This window comes from Setaria italica, chromosome IX, assembly GCF_000263155.2.
Source record: "Setaria italica strain Yugu1 chromosome IX, Setaria_italica_v2.0, whole genome shotgun sequence".
Taxonomy (NCBI): Eukaryota; Viridiplantae; Streptophyta; class Magnoliopsida; order Poales; family Poaceae; genus Setaria; species Setaria italica.
Genome location: NC_028458.1, coordinates 58,094,125 through 58,110,623, shown reverse-complemented (window position 1 = coordinate 58,110,623; position 16,499 = coordinate 58,094,125). Strand labels below are relative to the sequence as shown.

At 46.0% G+C, this 16,499-nt stretch overlaps 1 protein-coding gene across 1 annotated transcript; it reads left to right on the top strand.

Annotated features, from left to right (window-relative positions):
• The first annotated feature begins 6,050 nt into the window (after window positions 1–6,050).
• On the top strand, window positions 6,051–10,571 carry LOC101772029 (WD repeat-containing protein 44). The gene is made up of 7 exons (XM_004985938.4): window positions 6,051–7,761; window positions 7,837–7,927; window positions 8,020–8,177; window positions 8,274–8,325; window positions 8,990–9,069; window positions 9,193–9,286; window positions 9,380–10,571. Exons 1-7 carry the CDS (start codon window positions 6,592–6,594, stop codon window positions 9,973–9,975), a joined length of 2,241 nt encoding a protein of 746 aa, XP_004985995.1. The 5' UTR covers window positions 6,051–6,591; the 3' UTR covers window positions 9,976–10,571.
• The last annotated feature ends 5,928 nt before the right edge of the window (window positions 10,572–16,499 follow it).

Below are 16,499 nucleotides of genomic sequence, written 5' to 3'. Positions count from 1 at the left end.
TTGCATTATATACGAATTGATGGACAGTAGTAGAGAAGCTCATCAAAAGGAAGCCTGTAATGGCAGGTTTGGCACAGTGCTGAAGATTGTGCATGCTTACTTCTCCATGCATGTACAGGAGCCACAGATCAAGGACGCACACATACTGGTGAAGATTGAATCTGCCCTCTCCCTGCAACTTGAGCTGATGAGGAAATGGAAACCCGGAAGCAGAGCTCACAAACACGCAGCTGATGCTGCTGGCATGCGGCTGAATTTGGAGGCGCGTGCGCTAATCCGTCGTCGTCGTCTAGCTCAGCTCTCTACTGCCATGCGTGGGCCGAAGAGCAAGAGCTTGATGAGAAGCACATGCGAGCAGTGAACAGTCGCAACTGTATCTAGCCTGCAAAGCCTCAGCCAGGAGATGCAGTAATTAGCCTGCAGCACCTCACATGCACGCAGATGCAGGAGGGAGGAAGCCGTACTAGGCGGCCGGCCGCCGCGGCGATAACCCGGCATGAATTGTAAATTCCAGATGCCGCGAAAGCTAGCTGGCTAGCTCTCCTCGATCAATTCCGCGTAGAATCGCAAGCCCATCAGCGAGTTGATTCCCCTCGCTCCTAATAAACAAGGCGGAGGGGCGCAGGCAGGGAAACCTTAACGCATGTGATTAGCAGCGCTGGTCACATGTGGTGGCCATGATTAGCAGCAGGGAAACCTGGCTAGCTAAGCAACTTTTTTTAGCACGGTGGAACCGAAAGGTGCTCGAGTTATTGGTGTTAACAAGGCAGGAAGGCAGCAGCACCTGCACTGGGAGCCAAAGCTAATGACGACAACGCTGTACTTGTGTTTCCGCCTACTAATTAATTTCTTTCTTTTCTTTAACTTAATCAGGCTGTTAGTTCCATTGATCGAGGAAGGTGCCATGTTACATCACATCACACTTGGTTTCTTGCTTAACTTGTTTAATTATCTCACTCTCGTTAAGCACACTGCTAGCAGAACCTTGATTAGAGCGCAGGACACTACTGGTTTAACTTGAAAAAAAAATAGCTAGATTGCTCCGTGAGCTAGGGGATAATTTTGTAGACAAGGAGTACCAAGACCCACCTCATTAGAAACGTGGTTGCCGGCGATAACCGAGACCACATGTTTTTACCCTAGCTCCCTCGCTCCTTAGTTGTACAAGTACACGACACAGACCGTGTCCGTGTCCTCTGGTTTACTCCACCAGTATCAGGATGTGAAAAGATTATTACACAGCGCGGTAATGAATTGAGGAACTGTTTTCACATACTTACTCTATCAAAAAAAAAGTCATCCTAAGAATTTTTGGACAGATTAATAAGAGATAAAATGACCTCGATTGCTCATATTTGGTACTAATTGACTTTGGTACTAATTGACCGATGCATGTCCACGTCCATATGTACATATGCCAAATTGAGTATGATGACTTATTTTGGGGTAGATTTTGAATTACGAAATGACTTGCTTTTTGGGATGGAGGTAGTAGGGAAGAAGTGGAGAATGTCAGTGGAATTCTATTTGCCGTTTAGGGGAGGACAAGTATACTAGCCAGCTAGTACTGATAGTGTACGTTCTACAATTAATCATCAGAAAATGCATGCATGATGGCACATGGAAGTTTAATGCAAAAAGGTCTACTTAGCTATTCTTTTTTTTCCTTTCAGCTAGAGTATGCTTCAAGCTGTTGATTTGATTTTTCTTAGTACTACTCGTTATAATTTAATTATTTGCTATCAAGATCAATCTCAGCCGCTGTCAACATGCATGTTAGTTGCAGTAATAATAAACATTATTGCAGCCCAGGTATGCATGTGTAGCAACTGTAATGAAAAGTATCTTCTGTATATTGTGGATGCGCAGTAGCAAAGCTATATACTTATTCAACTTTGGAAAAATGCATGGGAGAAAGAACTAAGAAGGGAGACATATTTGCTCGAAAATCGGTTGTTTTAATTAATTTTGGCAGAATGGTCGACTGATTCCCTGAGAAACTTCCGGTGGGAAAGGAAAGGGAGACCTATGAGGTGGAATAACAGTCTAATTTGGAAAGTCGTGCTTAAAGAAAGATCATCTAGCAGATCATCATGTTCTTCCTATTGTGACAATACAATGTGACAACACAAGAGAAAGAGACCTAGCTACCCAACGAACTAGGTAGGGGCGCAGGAAGTTTCTTGGGCATCAGCTATGCATCGAAGCAGATGGAATACGAAATTGTAGCAGGTAGATGATGAAGGCTGGACAAACTGAATCTTTGTCCAAATTTAGAACGAATGTTTCATCTATCAGCCACGCGGATCGAGTCAACGCAGTCTATCAGGGAGCGAGACTGTTCAATAATGGATCCGGTCGTAGCTGCTGCGTGCTACTAGCTAATAGCTATAGCTACCATTGATACTATATATATCCTTGGTCGTCGGATCCCTCAGCTCTAATCCTGGGGACTGTCTTCATTACACATTTGATTATTGCTGATTTGTTTTGTCAAAGCTGAAAGCCTGACTACCGGGAATGACCTTCCAAAGAAGACCAGTGGTTTCACACTGCAACAACGCCTTTCCAACGACCATATCGCAATCGCTCGACGATCTTGCATGATGTAAACGCGTGTGATGTGGTACGGTAGCTAGCTGATGATGATGAAGATATGGTAGAGAGCTTAGGCAGCACTGTTGTGTATAGTGTTGGTGCTTAAAAGCGACCGGCCGAGAGAGATCGCACATAAAGCAGCAGGCGAATCAATAGAACCTACATGTATAGGAGTAGGGAGTATAGGACTAACAGTGCCATTTGACCCCTAACTCGTCTTGTTCTACTACTTTCCATTCAATCAGTGGTCGTCTTTCATCCAGGCAGGTAGCATGCACGTTCATCGATCGCCTCATCAGGGAAAAAGCTAAAAGAGGTAAGGCCGGAAAGACACGAATTGAGAAGAAGAATCTCCAGCTCCTCCAGCTAGCAAGCATTGCTCTCCTCCATATATGATACGTCTAAAGCAGCGCAAAGCACCAGATGGTTACTAGCTTACTTAAGAAAATGTGACGGTGATGCAACGAGTTTGTGGTCTCGTGGACCAACACGTACGTACGGTAAAGGCTAGCTATAGCTAGCTAGGGCGTCGACGATGGCGCGCGCGTGATGTGTAGCGGACGTGACCACATGAAAGGTCGTGTCGCACGGGCGCGGATCGAACAAGCGATTGAGTCGCGTGGTTGCTTCTTCTTTCCATGGATAGATGGATGGATGGATGGTGAATGCTTGGCTCGGTTGTGCCTGCTGGGATGGGTGAGACAGCACCACCACCAGCAGCAGCGCTGGGATCGATGGATCAGCTCCGATCCGTATACTATAGGCAGGTAGATAGATAATTGGTGGCCTACCAACACGTAGATAGCAGGCAGCAGCTACAAGGCACCACCGCCCCGGCCCAGGCCACAGCGAGAGCGATCGCCAGCCGCTGACCGGTGACTCCTTCCTCCACCAAAGGCACGCACGGCACCACGCGGTGAGTCTGGCCGACGCGGACGCGCACTACCACATCAGCCTATTGTACGCTGTGGAACGCGCCAGAGCAGACCGCCCCCGACTGCGACGCAGCCATCTTCCTCTCACCGGGGCGGTCAAGGAGCGCGACCCCGGCGAGGAGCACCAGCTCGTGGCGGGCCACCGAGCTCCGGCGGGGCTGGAGGTACTTCAATTCCTGCTCTAGATTATATTGTTACTGCCACTTCATGACTTAAATTATCTGTATTTGATTAGTCGTATGTAGGAAGGATATGATGGAAAATAACCTGCACCCAAAAGAGTAGTGGCACGTCTCGCTCACCACCAACTTGACTGCTTAAGCAAATAAAATAGAATTTTCATCAGCTTTCTTGTTTGATCAGCTGTCTTAACGGCCATAATCACCCTGCTTTGCTTACCCGTAGATTATGATATTAATCAGTCAGAGTTAAGCTGCCTAATCAACTCTATCATCAAAACCAGTGTCCCTCCTAACACTCTACCTAACTACTAACAGGAGGCCTCGCTATCTCAACGGCCTCCTGTGAAATTAAAGAAAGAGAGCAACTGACAGTGTCCCTTACCGACTAACAATAACGCACACCAGCAGCAAGATTAGGCTCAAGATTAGTACTACCAATTAGCATATACACAGGCTAGATTTCATTTCAATTACCAACAGCTAACAAAGATCGCGTGCAACCTCTACTGATCTGATCAGCAACCACTGGTTGCGCAGATGCCGTTGGAGAGATATATAGACTATAAAAACTAAAACAACAGCTGCGTTCATCTGCGTGTCAACCTGGAAACAGACAGCAAGTCTTGTTTTATCGGAGTGCATGCAACAGCAAATGCCATTATCTTTAAAAAAAAATGAACAAATGCAAGTAGCAGCACTAATAATGGCTCCAAAATTATTAGAGGCGTACGTGTATAATTAGGAATCAAATCTAAATAATACATTTAAGATGTAATCGATCAAGATGTAATGATCTAAAAATTCTAAATAATACATTTAAAGTAAATGTATATAGACTAGACTCGTGTGAGCTTCGTGCATGGTTGGCTGTACATGTCATATACGTGCACTGTGGAGCATCAGGTATTGCACCACAGAGGATCCAGATGACGTACACACATTGCAGTGAAAGGTTAGGCATGTGGAGAGTATAATTCTAAAATGGACATGCCACCGCCTCCATTGACTTGGACCAGTTGCCACCTGCCTGGCCGAAACGAGTGCGAGTTCAACTGCACAAGTGTCGACGCCTCCAAGGCTATCCCGGCACCATTTTTGCTGTGGGTTTCTATTTGCAACAGAGACAGGAACCGGCTCAGTCTGTTGTGTTTTTTTCCCCAAATTAATTTGTTGTGGTTCCACATTTGCATTTATTTATGTTTTCGGATCATGGGGTTCGAATTTTACTTTATCGGCTCAAACAAATCAAAGACAGTTTGCTTCACTAAAGAAAAGTTGAGGTGTCCTGCTACAACAAACAAACATGCGGCAGCATATGCTGTTTTGGATGGGAGGCATCAGATTCAATATTATGGGATTGATCAATATATAATAAATTAAATCGTACAGGGATATATAGATATATAACAAATTAAATCCATTGCCATGAAGTGTGCATGCAGCTGCAGAAATGGAGGACTCAGGTTCAAGGATGTGCCAATAATTCTGCTCAAAGATGACGTACTGATAATTTGATGGGGCCCGTCCTAACATGAGCAGCTAGCTACTAGTCAGATCAATTAAATTGGGTATTAATAATTGCGATGCTGGACATTCCAAGCTTTCCATCTGAAAATCCCCACTCAACCGAGCTAATTTGTCTCCACCACTGAAATATTAGATTACACATGCATCATGCAATGCTTCAAACAGCACACCAATTATATCGCTTTCTGAAATAAACAATGACAGAAAGCTCATTAAATTGAGACAGAGGTGGAGGAGAATACGTTTCAACCGCAGAATTGCAGCCATCCTAGAAATCACCACCAACAAGCCCAGTTGAAACCTGGTCCGTGGTCAGCGAAAATGACACACGAAAGACCAGAGATCGCGCGTGAGACTTCTCTGGGGTTTTACTGAGAAAATATACCTTTCTGTACGTGGTTGTTGGAAATTACGATTCTATTGTGTATACAGCATCCATTTTTTTTTTAGCTAAAACCACCACTGGAGTCATGTAGTATTAACCAAGTTATGTACATGAATGTTGAAATTACGACTGCATGCTTTTACGATCTTAATTGAGGGATCTGATTCTATGATTTGAACATGCGTTTTTAGTGATCATGATCTTAGTAAAAAGACTACAATCCGATTTAGAACAATAACGTGACATTATATTGTTGCTGCGATTATGATAACCAGCTGCTCCCGATCTGGACAATTTTTCGAGCAAAATTCTGCCAAGAAAGTAAATGAACGATATACCGTGCCGTGCGTGTAGCGAGTCAAAATGGACAAATAAAAAGGCGAGCGAGCACTTTCAGTCCTATTGTTTGGCCCTCGTCGCGGCTTTGCCGCCTCCGACTCCGATCCGTCCCCTCCCCTCCCTGGCGTGGCGAGCCTCCTGCCTCCCTCCAAATCCTCCTGTTCCCAACCGATCCCAGAGATCACGGTCCCCATCCATCCCACCATCGCCCATCGCGCGCTCTCTCTCCTCCGTCTCCCTCGTCGTCCTCTGCTTTTTATTACTCTTCTCCACTCATTAGCTTTTGGTTGTTGTTGGTTGGTTCCCTTCTTGAGAGTTGCGAGAACCCCCGAAACCCAACTGGTACATCATCATCCATCCCCAAGCGGAGAGAGAGAAGAGCCAAGGATCGGAGAGGCAGGCAGGACGCCAGCCGCAGTGGGCGCGCGCCATAAGGGGAAGCACGCGCGACTCTCCCGAGATCCAAGAACCGCGAGATCCGCCCGTACCCTTCGCTTGCAGCCGTCGCCGGCGAGTTCTCCTCCTTGATGCAGCCGGAGCGCTGCCTCGAGTTCTTGGGCCCCCGGAGATCAGCGTGGTGATTTCGTCGAGCTCTCTTCTTGCAGCCCGGTGCGAGTCCGTGTCCATGGCGCGCTTCTTGGGTGCCGGGGAAGAGCAAGAGGAGTTCTTTGACTCGAGGGAGGTCCTGTCGCCGGCGTCCGTCTCGTCGCCGGCGAGTTCCGGTCGTCGCGACGACGGGTGCCTCTTTGACGAGTCGCTGCTCGAGGTCTGGGTCAGGGACCCGTGCAGCGTCCAGGAGCGCCGCCAGAGGTTCGCCAAGTCCATGGGCCTCTTGGATCCGAGCTCCCACGGCGCCCGGGCGGACGAGGAGCCGTGCTCGAGGCTTGAGGCCACCGAAGAGATCCTACCGGCCAGCCCCAGTGCCGACTTGTTCTCAGCCGCCCCTACCTTTGCGTGTAGGGGAGGGGAGCCGACAGCATCCGGTGACGATGGCGCTGGCACGGAGGAGTTGGAGTGCGTCTTCAAGAACCTGGACGATGGCACAGTGTTTGTGGTCGACGAGATGGGCAAGGATGGGAGCTTCCGGAGCCTTAGGGAGAGGCGGTCCAACCGGACAGTAACTGCAGCAGAATTCGAGCAGACCTTTGGCTCATCACCTTTCATCCGTGAGCTGATGCGGAGGGTGGATGATTCAGATGAACCTTCCACCCCGGAGAAGACTCTGATGAGGAGAAAGTGGAGGAGAAGGCTTGGATGGCTGCGGAGGCTGGGCATTGGTGCTTGTGTTGTCGATGCAGAGGAAGATGATGAGATCAATTCAACATCCTCCAGTTCTTGCCGGAGCTGCTCTGGGAAGGTTGATAGGGTCAAGGTGAGACCATACAAGAAGCGGTCAAAGGAATTATCTGCAGTGTACAAGGGCCAAGTCATCAAGGCACATGAAGGTGCTATTGTGACCATGAAGTTTAGCCCTGATGGCCAGTATCTCGCTACTGGAGGTGAGGACGGTGTTGTTCGTGTGTGGCGGGTCGTGGAAGGCGAGAGGCCTGATGACCGTGATTTTGTTGAGGATGATCCTTCATGTGTGTTCTTCACAGTCAACGAAAACTCAGAATTGGCTCCCATCAGTTCCTGCGAAGGGGGTAAGAGCAAGCATAGCAAGAGTTCAAAGGGGGCTGCAGATCCAGCCTGTGTTCTGATTCCTCACCGAACCTTTGCGCTATCTGAGGATCCTGTGCATGAATTCCATGGGCATGATGATGTCATCTTGGATCTTTCATGGTCAAAGAATAGGGTGAGTTGAAGTTAAACAGTGTTTCTATGCACCCATGGCTGTTTTGGTCATATAACTTTTACTTGCTTTATGCAGGAATTGCTTTCTGCGTCCATGGACAAAACTGTTCGATTGTGGAAGGTTGGGTGCAATAGTTGTCTGAAGGTTTTCTCCCACAATAACTATGGTAAACTATCTTCCCTTCCCTGTAACTGCTGGATTACACTGCCTGGCTCTTTAGCACCCCATGCTGACATTTTGGATATTTCTATTATGCAGTGACATGCATCCAGTTTAAACCTACAAATGACGATTATTTCATCAGTGGTTGTATTGATGGGATGGTGCGTATTTGGGATGTTCCAAGATGCCAAGTTGTGGACTGGGCTGACAGCAAAGAGATAGTCACTGCAGTTTGTTACCGCCCTGATGGAAAGGTTTGTTCAAATATCATTGCAATAATCAAATTTTACCAAGTGATTGTCTTATGCACCTGGAAGTTAATAGTTCATACTTGTGCTGGTTTCATTCAGGGTGCAGTGGTTGGGACATTAACAGGGAACTGCCGTTACTATGACGTATCAGGTAATCATTAGTTATTCTGTTCATGATACTCTTTGATGTTTGTGCACTTTCTGATTATTGGTAAACTAATGTCTGTAGAGAAGTAGCTTCAAACAACAACAGTATTTGTTTGTTAATATGTCAATATCGTCTTCTTTCATTTGGACATCATAGATGCATATGCAGTTTGCCAATGATGGTAATATCATGTTCCGTCCTTGATATGAGAATAGTGACGGTTGGACTATTGCTAACCTCTGGCTGCTACATATGTTGTCTCAGATCTGTCTATGCGTACAAAACCCAATGTCCTGCAGCATCAATGTTCCAGTTACCTTCATGATATAACCGCTTTAGGCATTACGTTGAATGTGCTACTCATAGGTGAAAAGCTAAGCCTATAACATTTAGCTCCCTTAACAGTCACAACCAAAGAGCACTTTATGTTGGCTTCCTTTCTGTTACCATTAAGATTTAGTGTGTAAGTTATTATACCAGTAAGTTACTGATTAGGAAATTTGCAAAATAGTAAAACTTGTTTTGAAGCCTTAAGAAAGGCATCATTGCAAAGAGCTGAGTACAGGAATCATAATTTCCTTAGCTGCCATTTGTTTAATGTGCTGAAGTATGATGTTAATCAAAGCATGAAGCATAATTTCTAATTCATTGTCCATGTATTATTCAGAAAATCATCTAGAGCTGGAATCCCAAGTCCCCCTGCATGGCAGAAAGAAATCTCCACTTAAAAGAATAATTGGTTTCCAGGTATGGAGCTACCGATCTTGTGCACCCCTGCACACTTTATTTTTTTTTATATTGAATATTCAGAGTATCTTTAGGATGGCCATCGATTCTTATATAGCCTTTTTTCATCACTTGCATGAACAGTATTGCCCATCTGATCCAAAGAAACTGATGGTGACATCTGGTGACTCACAAGTCCGCATTCTCGATGGGGTTCATGTAGTTTCTAACTACAAAGGTACTAACGCCTCTTGTTAGATTACTTCTGGAAGTGTTTCATTGTTGACCCCTTGCCCTTAAGTTAAACATGCCTTTCTTTTTTCGATACCAGGGTTGCGAAGTTCAAGTCAAGTTGCTGCATCATTCACACCAGATGGAGATCACATTATTTCTGCTAGTGACGACTCCAGTATCTATATGTGGAATTATGCAAACCAAATCGCCCCAATCACAAGCCGTGTGAAGACCATATGGTCATATGAGCGCTTCTTCTGCAACGACGTGTCTGTTGCAATACCATGGAACGCCTCACCTGCAAAGAGTTCCATTTCTCTGGCTTGCAACATCCCTTCTTCGCGGCAAGAGGTATCTGATGAGTTTCGCAACTTGCAAGACTCTACGTCACACTGCCATGCTGAAGATTCGCTTGGAGGTGATAACTTGTATCAATTGCCATCTGGTAATTTCACTCTGAGCAGCGCATTCTTTGCGGAGTCGGTGCCAAGGGGAACAGCGACATGGCCTGAAGAGCAGCTACCATCCAATTCAGTGACACCATCATCTACCTTGCGTAAATCTCAGTACAAGTTCTTGAAGACTTCTTGCCAGAGTGCGGCCTCTCATGCTTGGGGTCAGGTCATAGTCACTGCAGGTTGGGATGGCCACATCAGGTCATTCCAGAATTATGGTTTGCCTGTGCAAGTGTGACACGGTACAAGGCATGCATCTTTTCACTATTGCTTGATCCGTGGATATCCCAGGGACGGCAGCTGAGAAGTCCATTGCAAAACTTTTATGCCTCTAGAAGCTTGGTTGGCTGAAGTTGACGCTCGTCCAGATTATGATTACAGTACAAAGAGTCACATGGTTGGGTGCTTGTGCTGAATTGCTTGTGGACCAGAAATTGTATGTAGTCCAGTGGTCCTGCAAGATCTTGACAGCGTTGGCACATTGTGGAGGCCCGGTGAAGATGGATCGCCTCACGAACCAAACTTTGCACAACGAGTGGGGTTTGGGCAGCAATTGCAATGCCTTGATGTTGTTTCTTTTCTTTGCTTGGGCTCCCTTTGGGGTCCTTCGTAAATATATATAGTGGATGGATGAACATATTTTTGGCCATTCCAAGTCCCCTTGCCCTGATCCGAGATGATCCACAAGGCGAGTGGGGAGGTAGAGCTCACTGTTGGATAGGAAAATTCAGTTCGGGGGGTGCACATATTGGATTCATTTCATTTGTTCACATGCCATCACCATTCACATCATAGCCTGCCTTTATGATGAACTGTGCATAGTTGATGCTTCCATTTCTGTGTGCTGGAGACGGCATTGCCCATTGCTTCGTGGTGGACACGGTCAGGTGGCTGTGGGGGACCTTTGTGCAGGCCTTTCTGGATAGGGATGGTGCAGTTGGGTCTCTGATGGGTTTCCTAACTCTAGGGACCGGCCTGGGTATGGGAGCATGGGGACTCATGGCCATTGCTGTTTAAAGCTGGGGCCATGTCCAGATCTTGGCCTTTTACTCTCCTGCATCGTCATGTCTCTTTTCTTTCAGATCCTCCGCATCTTGGTGCCATCTCTGCCTAGGAAGTTGGCGTTCGATAAAAAAAGAAAATTGCCATAAGAAGTTACAAACTTGTGCCCAGCATTTTACACACTGTTTTGTTGTAAAGGTTCCTGCCCGGAAGTCCATTTTCCCCCTGTTCAGAAGCAAGGGTATGTTGAATTTTGAGCGAAAACATTAAAGTTGTTTCAACTATCGCTTGTGGCTCCTAAACTCCGAATGCCTCTGCTGTGACAGAGAGAGGAGAGAGCAATGTCGTCAAAGCAAAGTCATGGACCGTGGGGTTGGGAAAGACATGCATGCCCAGTGCAGTGCTCAAAAACGTTTCTGTTTTATTTCCAAAAAAATAACGTTTCTGCAAGGCTGAGGCAGGCTGTGACAGGAGCTGCCCACAAGCACAAGGTGATGATGCCCATGCCCAGCTCGGACATCAATCTCGATGGTGGCCTGAGGGCTGTCTGGTTTTATCCAGCAGAATAGCAGGTGATGATGTTCCAGTGGCCGTGCTGGGGATGGGGGGACGATGGCCGTGACTGTGACGATCCCCATGCCGTGACCCCTGCGGCTGCGGGGGACAAGCCCGTGTGAAGGTGAAGTGTGAAGCCAGCAACTGTAATTTTCAGATAACGCCTGCCTGCGACAGTACCCTCTCACTCCTGCTGCGTCATCAGAATTCAGAACTGAACTGAGATGATGGCGTCCTCTCATCTCATCTCATCTCTCGCCTCCCTCCTGGCTCCTGCTGATTCCTGAAGGAAGTTTTTGTCTCGAGGTAGACGGAGAAGTCGTCCCCGTGACTGTGAGCGCGGGTCCCGGCCGCCGGAGGGCGACGTCCCAGGAGGAGAGAGGACCCATCGCCATGGCCATGCCGTGCCGCCATGGGGATGGATGGGGAGCAGAAGTGATCGAGGTGATGGGCCGGTTCAACTTGCGTGTGCTTTCGTTGATGCTGCTCGGATGTCCCTGCGCGTTTCTCGTTACGATTTGAGGTGTCATGAGCCATGCGGGGTGCTGCAGCCAGCCATACAGGCCGCCATGACCATCTCCACTCCGAACAATGGAGGTGGAGGATTGACATGTCCAGACCAGAGGCGCCATGTGGCTGCAGCTGATCCTGGGATTAACCGAGCGGTAAGATGAGTTCCACTGTTGGAAGTGGTGTGTAATCCACTGCACACGCCGCTGCTGGCTGCTGCAGCAAAAGACCACAAGTGATAGGATGGGAGCACTAGTTTTCCTCTTTGGTCCCGTCCTTGAAGCTGATGTATGCTACTGTTTGGGTGTACTTGATGCCATGCTCGACATGATAGGGAGGATTCTCTCCTTCCTGCTTTTCCTTGTTGATAAACCAAGGATAATGGCGTCCTCCAGTTCCCAGGTCACTATCCGGATATGCTCTGTGCTCTGCTGGCTCACAAGTGACCAAAAGCAAAACACTCATCGATTTGGAGGGTATCTTCTCAATCAGCGTACCTTGTTTTGTTGCTTTTACCGCATGTCATTTTTTGTCACAAGAGTTTTACCGAAAGCGTAGTGCTAGTATCCGATCCCAGATAGTTGGCCATCTTGACCAGTTCATAACTACCAACGTGATTCACTCTACTTTTTTCTACTACATAGGATCTCATAACTACCAACGTGATTCACTCTAGTTTTTTCTACTACATAGGATCGTGCATGTACGTTGCTACGGGTAATAAAAGTATAAATCCAATTCATTCGCACGAGAGTACACAAAGGATATGACATACTGAAAACCAAGCGCCAAAAGCAGAGCTCGACAAGTACCGAAGCGATATTGTCATGTTAAATCAAGCATTTAAGAATTGCAAAATAAAGTTCTAACGATGCAGATTAAAGAAGAACCAAGTGTATGCTCATCAAGTACCGAAGTATATGGTCATACTACAAGCAAAGTAAGGAAGAACCATGCGGTGCTATGCATTTATTCCTTGGTGAATTACAAAATGAAGGTCTAAAAGATGCAGATGAAGAGGCACGCCGATAGAAATTCCTTTGCAGCTACTTCTTTATCGTTAAAGTACAATTTTTACATTAAAAAAAGCTTCAGTCATTTCTGATTTTTCTTCTTCGCAGGCATTTACCAACAAAGTCCTTGCTGATAGTGATAACCGGATATGAGACTTGATTAGAATCACTAATTAAGAAACTGTGCTTATGGCCTGTTAATGGTAATAAGAACGGAACTATAACCCCATGACAAGAACAAAAGCATTCAAAGGCTGGGTGGGGGACACGCACGCATAGCAGGACGTCAGTGCTGCATGCGTGAGGTAGTCTGGAGTCGCCGCACTTGGAGCCGCAGAGGGAGTCACTGCACTCAGAGCCCAACGGAGATCAGCGACGCTGTGGTCACGCTCCAAACTATCTGCGTAGCTGCTAGCACATGCCAAATATTCCACTGAAACACAGTCAGACACCCACTTTTACCCGAACCACAACTGCATAAAACACTATCTTTTGCTGGCTATATAAAACAGCTAATAGATAAATAATAACGTAGAGCACTAAATTTGGAGTTTCTACATTTATATAAAAAACACCTGCAGATGTTGCATCATACTATTCAGTACCACAAATAAAAGACAGGAGCTTTTTAAAACAACCTGAGATCAAGACCGGAGCTTTTTAACCGATTGCCAATATAACATCTCATTGGGAAAAACAAATGTACAGCACCAAATCAATGATCATATAGTAAGCAATAAGTTCCTTACTCAAAATCTACAGGAGTTGAGTATCTAAAGTTAACTTCCAGAAATTTAGAAAACACAATAAGAAAAATAGATAGATAGAAAATCAGCAACTGATCATGTCCATGTGTTTTATTCTTCCTAAACTGACACCAGAGCCAATTCATCAGGCAAGCGGGCTCACGCACATATGCCTAAAAGAAGCCAGAAGATTTCCAACTACTCTGTTTCGTATAACAGGCATATGTGGTATCTATACTAACACTCTCAGGAAAACCAAAATTACCATGATGATACTACGAAAAATTATCTACACTCAGTAAAACTTAAATCTCTATGGAGACTATTTCATGGATAACTTTAATTGACAATTAATTTCGTATAGCAATAAAAAACTGAAGACCGGAGACCCTGCTTAATTTCACTCTGTACCTGAAACTTCACTCTTCTGCGCATGACCAACATTTCACTGATGGGTACAAAGTAACAAGCAGAGAATTAAAGCAAAAGAGGCTGGCATTTTGCATTGGTAATGCCTGCTTGCAAAACAAATAAGAATATCATCCAATGTTAGCACAGCCATAAAAATGTGTTAGTATGTTAAATTATGAGCATTCTTGGAATTCACATTTGCTCATTCCAATTCAAACCCAATTGTTGAGATTCACAAAATGTTGCTACCCTCTATTCAGAAAACAAGATACTTTGCAAGCCAATATGACAATAATATTTCAGCAGGGAAGGATGCTTGTAATTTGTAAGGTTCACTAATGCTTGATATATATTAGCAAAATATGAAGCAATTTCATCTTTCAGAAATAGTCTGTTGATTGGTTTCATTGAGATAATAAAAACATGGACATCAGACTGCTTTTTCCGCCTCCAATGCTGATTAATCTCTGCTACTTAAAAAGGGAAACAGGGAAGCATAAATATCAAATGGTTCCTCAGATGTGACCCATTTTATATTTGAACTGCAGGCAAAAGAACCTACTTATTTTTCATGTTTGAAGTACAGGAAAGCTCAAACTGGTTTTGCTCTCAAGCAGCATACGCCTTGTCGACTTTGTTGCCGATGAACAACTCTGCTTCAGCTTGGCCACACCGGCTCTTCTACTCTGGCCGAGCCAGTCCATTCCTCATCCCTCCTGCTACTGCCACTCCCTTCCCTCGCTCAATGTCTCCTGGATAAAAGAAACCTTTCTCCATTTCACTAAATGGAAAAAAAAATCAATCTGCAACCTAAAAGAAAAAAGAAATGCAGAAGCAGAACATTCAGAATTGCAGATGTACAGTGCGTACGTAATTTGGTGTATGCATCTATAATTTCAGATATACTCTAGATCTGATGCTGAAAGTAAAAGAAACAAAATAACCAACAAAATTACACCAGAAGAAAGGGATAAAAGGTACCAAACAAATTCGGTGTATTGAATTACTGGAAATCACTTTGATAACATGTGGCTAATATACACGTCCACTTGGCAGACATATGTGAATTAGCCAAGCTGATTAGTAAAAGCACCATGAAAAGGATGCTCAAGCATTAATTATCAACACAGGTGTAAGCAAGTAGCTGTTTCTTAATGCTTTAACATACATGTACCGCTGTCCACTGAACTGGTTCAACTGAATGAACCAAACACAATATGCGGTGCAAAGTAAATTAAAAGGATGATAGAATTTATGATGTTGTAGGTAGAATTTTATTGGTAGGAAAAAAACAATTATAGCATTTACAGCTTTAGTCAGGACAGGCTTAGATTCGTGGTCTTCAGTTATGTGAAAATTAATTTTGCTTAGATTCCAGTTGCTTAAAAAGAATATGATTAGCCAATTAGATTACTATAATTCTTTCCAATGAGTTACAGAATGAGATTCTACAAAAGGACAAAGTCTATGAAGGTAGAAGCATCTCAGATAGAAATTGTAGACTAACATTGTGAGAAAATTGAACGGACCATCAGTCAGTCGAGTATGACCAACATGCTATTTTTTGTTGAATTGAAATAAGCACCAGATCAGGACTTACAAACACGCCTTTTACTATGTAATAAACTAAACAATTTGAAATTATTTTGACATGACCAGAGATCAATGGTGACGCACAGAAAAAAAATGAGAACTTGGATCCTGATTTGGTTTGACTAACCTGGGGATCCCTCTATGTCCAACAGTGAGAGAATTGATGCTTGGGAGCTCTCAACGCGCCACCATCTACATCGCCCATGGAGAAGCAAACCCGAATCTACCCTGCGTGCTCTTGCATCTCACCAAGAATGCATTATAGACTCATGCGTGGATGAAGAACTTCACCTTCAGGCCACCAAGAAGTATGGCCTATCTTCAGGCCATCATTGCTTCCCATCCACCAGGACCAGGATGCAGAAGTAAAACTGTAGAACCTGCAGGATGGAGCAGGCCCTGCACGACCCGCGCCGAGTTGGGCGAGGGGAGCGAGGGCGCGGCGGAGGCGAGTGCGGACGCCCGCCGCCGCCTCCGCGATCGCGATGCCGTCCCCCGCGCGGGGCTGCTGTACTGGGCAGCGGTGGCCCGCGGCAGCCACGCCGTGGCTGCGCCGAGGAGCAGGACGATGCCGGCGGCCGCGGCGGACGGCGCGGGAGTGGACCGGCAGGAGGGAAGGAGGGCGTCGAGAGGGAAGGAGGGGGCGGAGGGCAGCGAGGATGAGGATTGGGAAGGAGGCGGCGAGACGACGGGGGCGGCGGCGGCCGAAAAAAACGGGGTGCGGGGGAGGGCGCGGTGGAGCAAGCAGACCCATCGGCGTAGGGATGGCAACGGGCGAAACCCAGTGGGGGCAGAAGAACACACCCGCCCCCACCAGAGTTGAAACACCCCGTCACCCGTACCCGTCACCCGTGACGGGTCTTAAATTTACCCAGACCCGTCACCCGCGTGGGTAACGAGTACCCATCAGGTGACCCATCCATTTAACAATA

Coding starts and splice junctions, on each gene's coding strand:
- LOC101772029 (XM_004985938.4), top strand. CDS start 6,592: ATGGCGCGCTTCTTGGGTGCCGGGGAAGAGCAAGAGGAGTTCTTTGAC. Junction 7,762..7,836: donor TTTCATGGTCAAAGAATAGG/GTGAGTTGAAGT, acceptor TGCTTTATGCAG/GAATTGCTTTCTGCGTCCAT. Junction 9,287..9,379: donor TGTAGTTTCTAACTACAAAG/GTACTAACGCCT, acceptor TTTCGATACCAG/GGTTGCGAAGTTCAAGTCAA.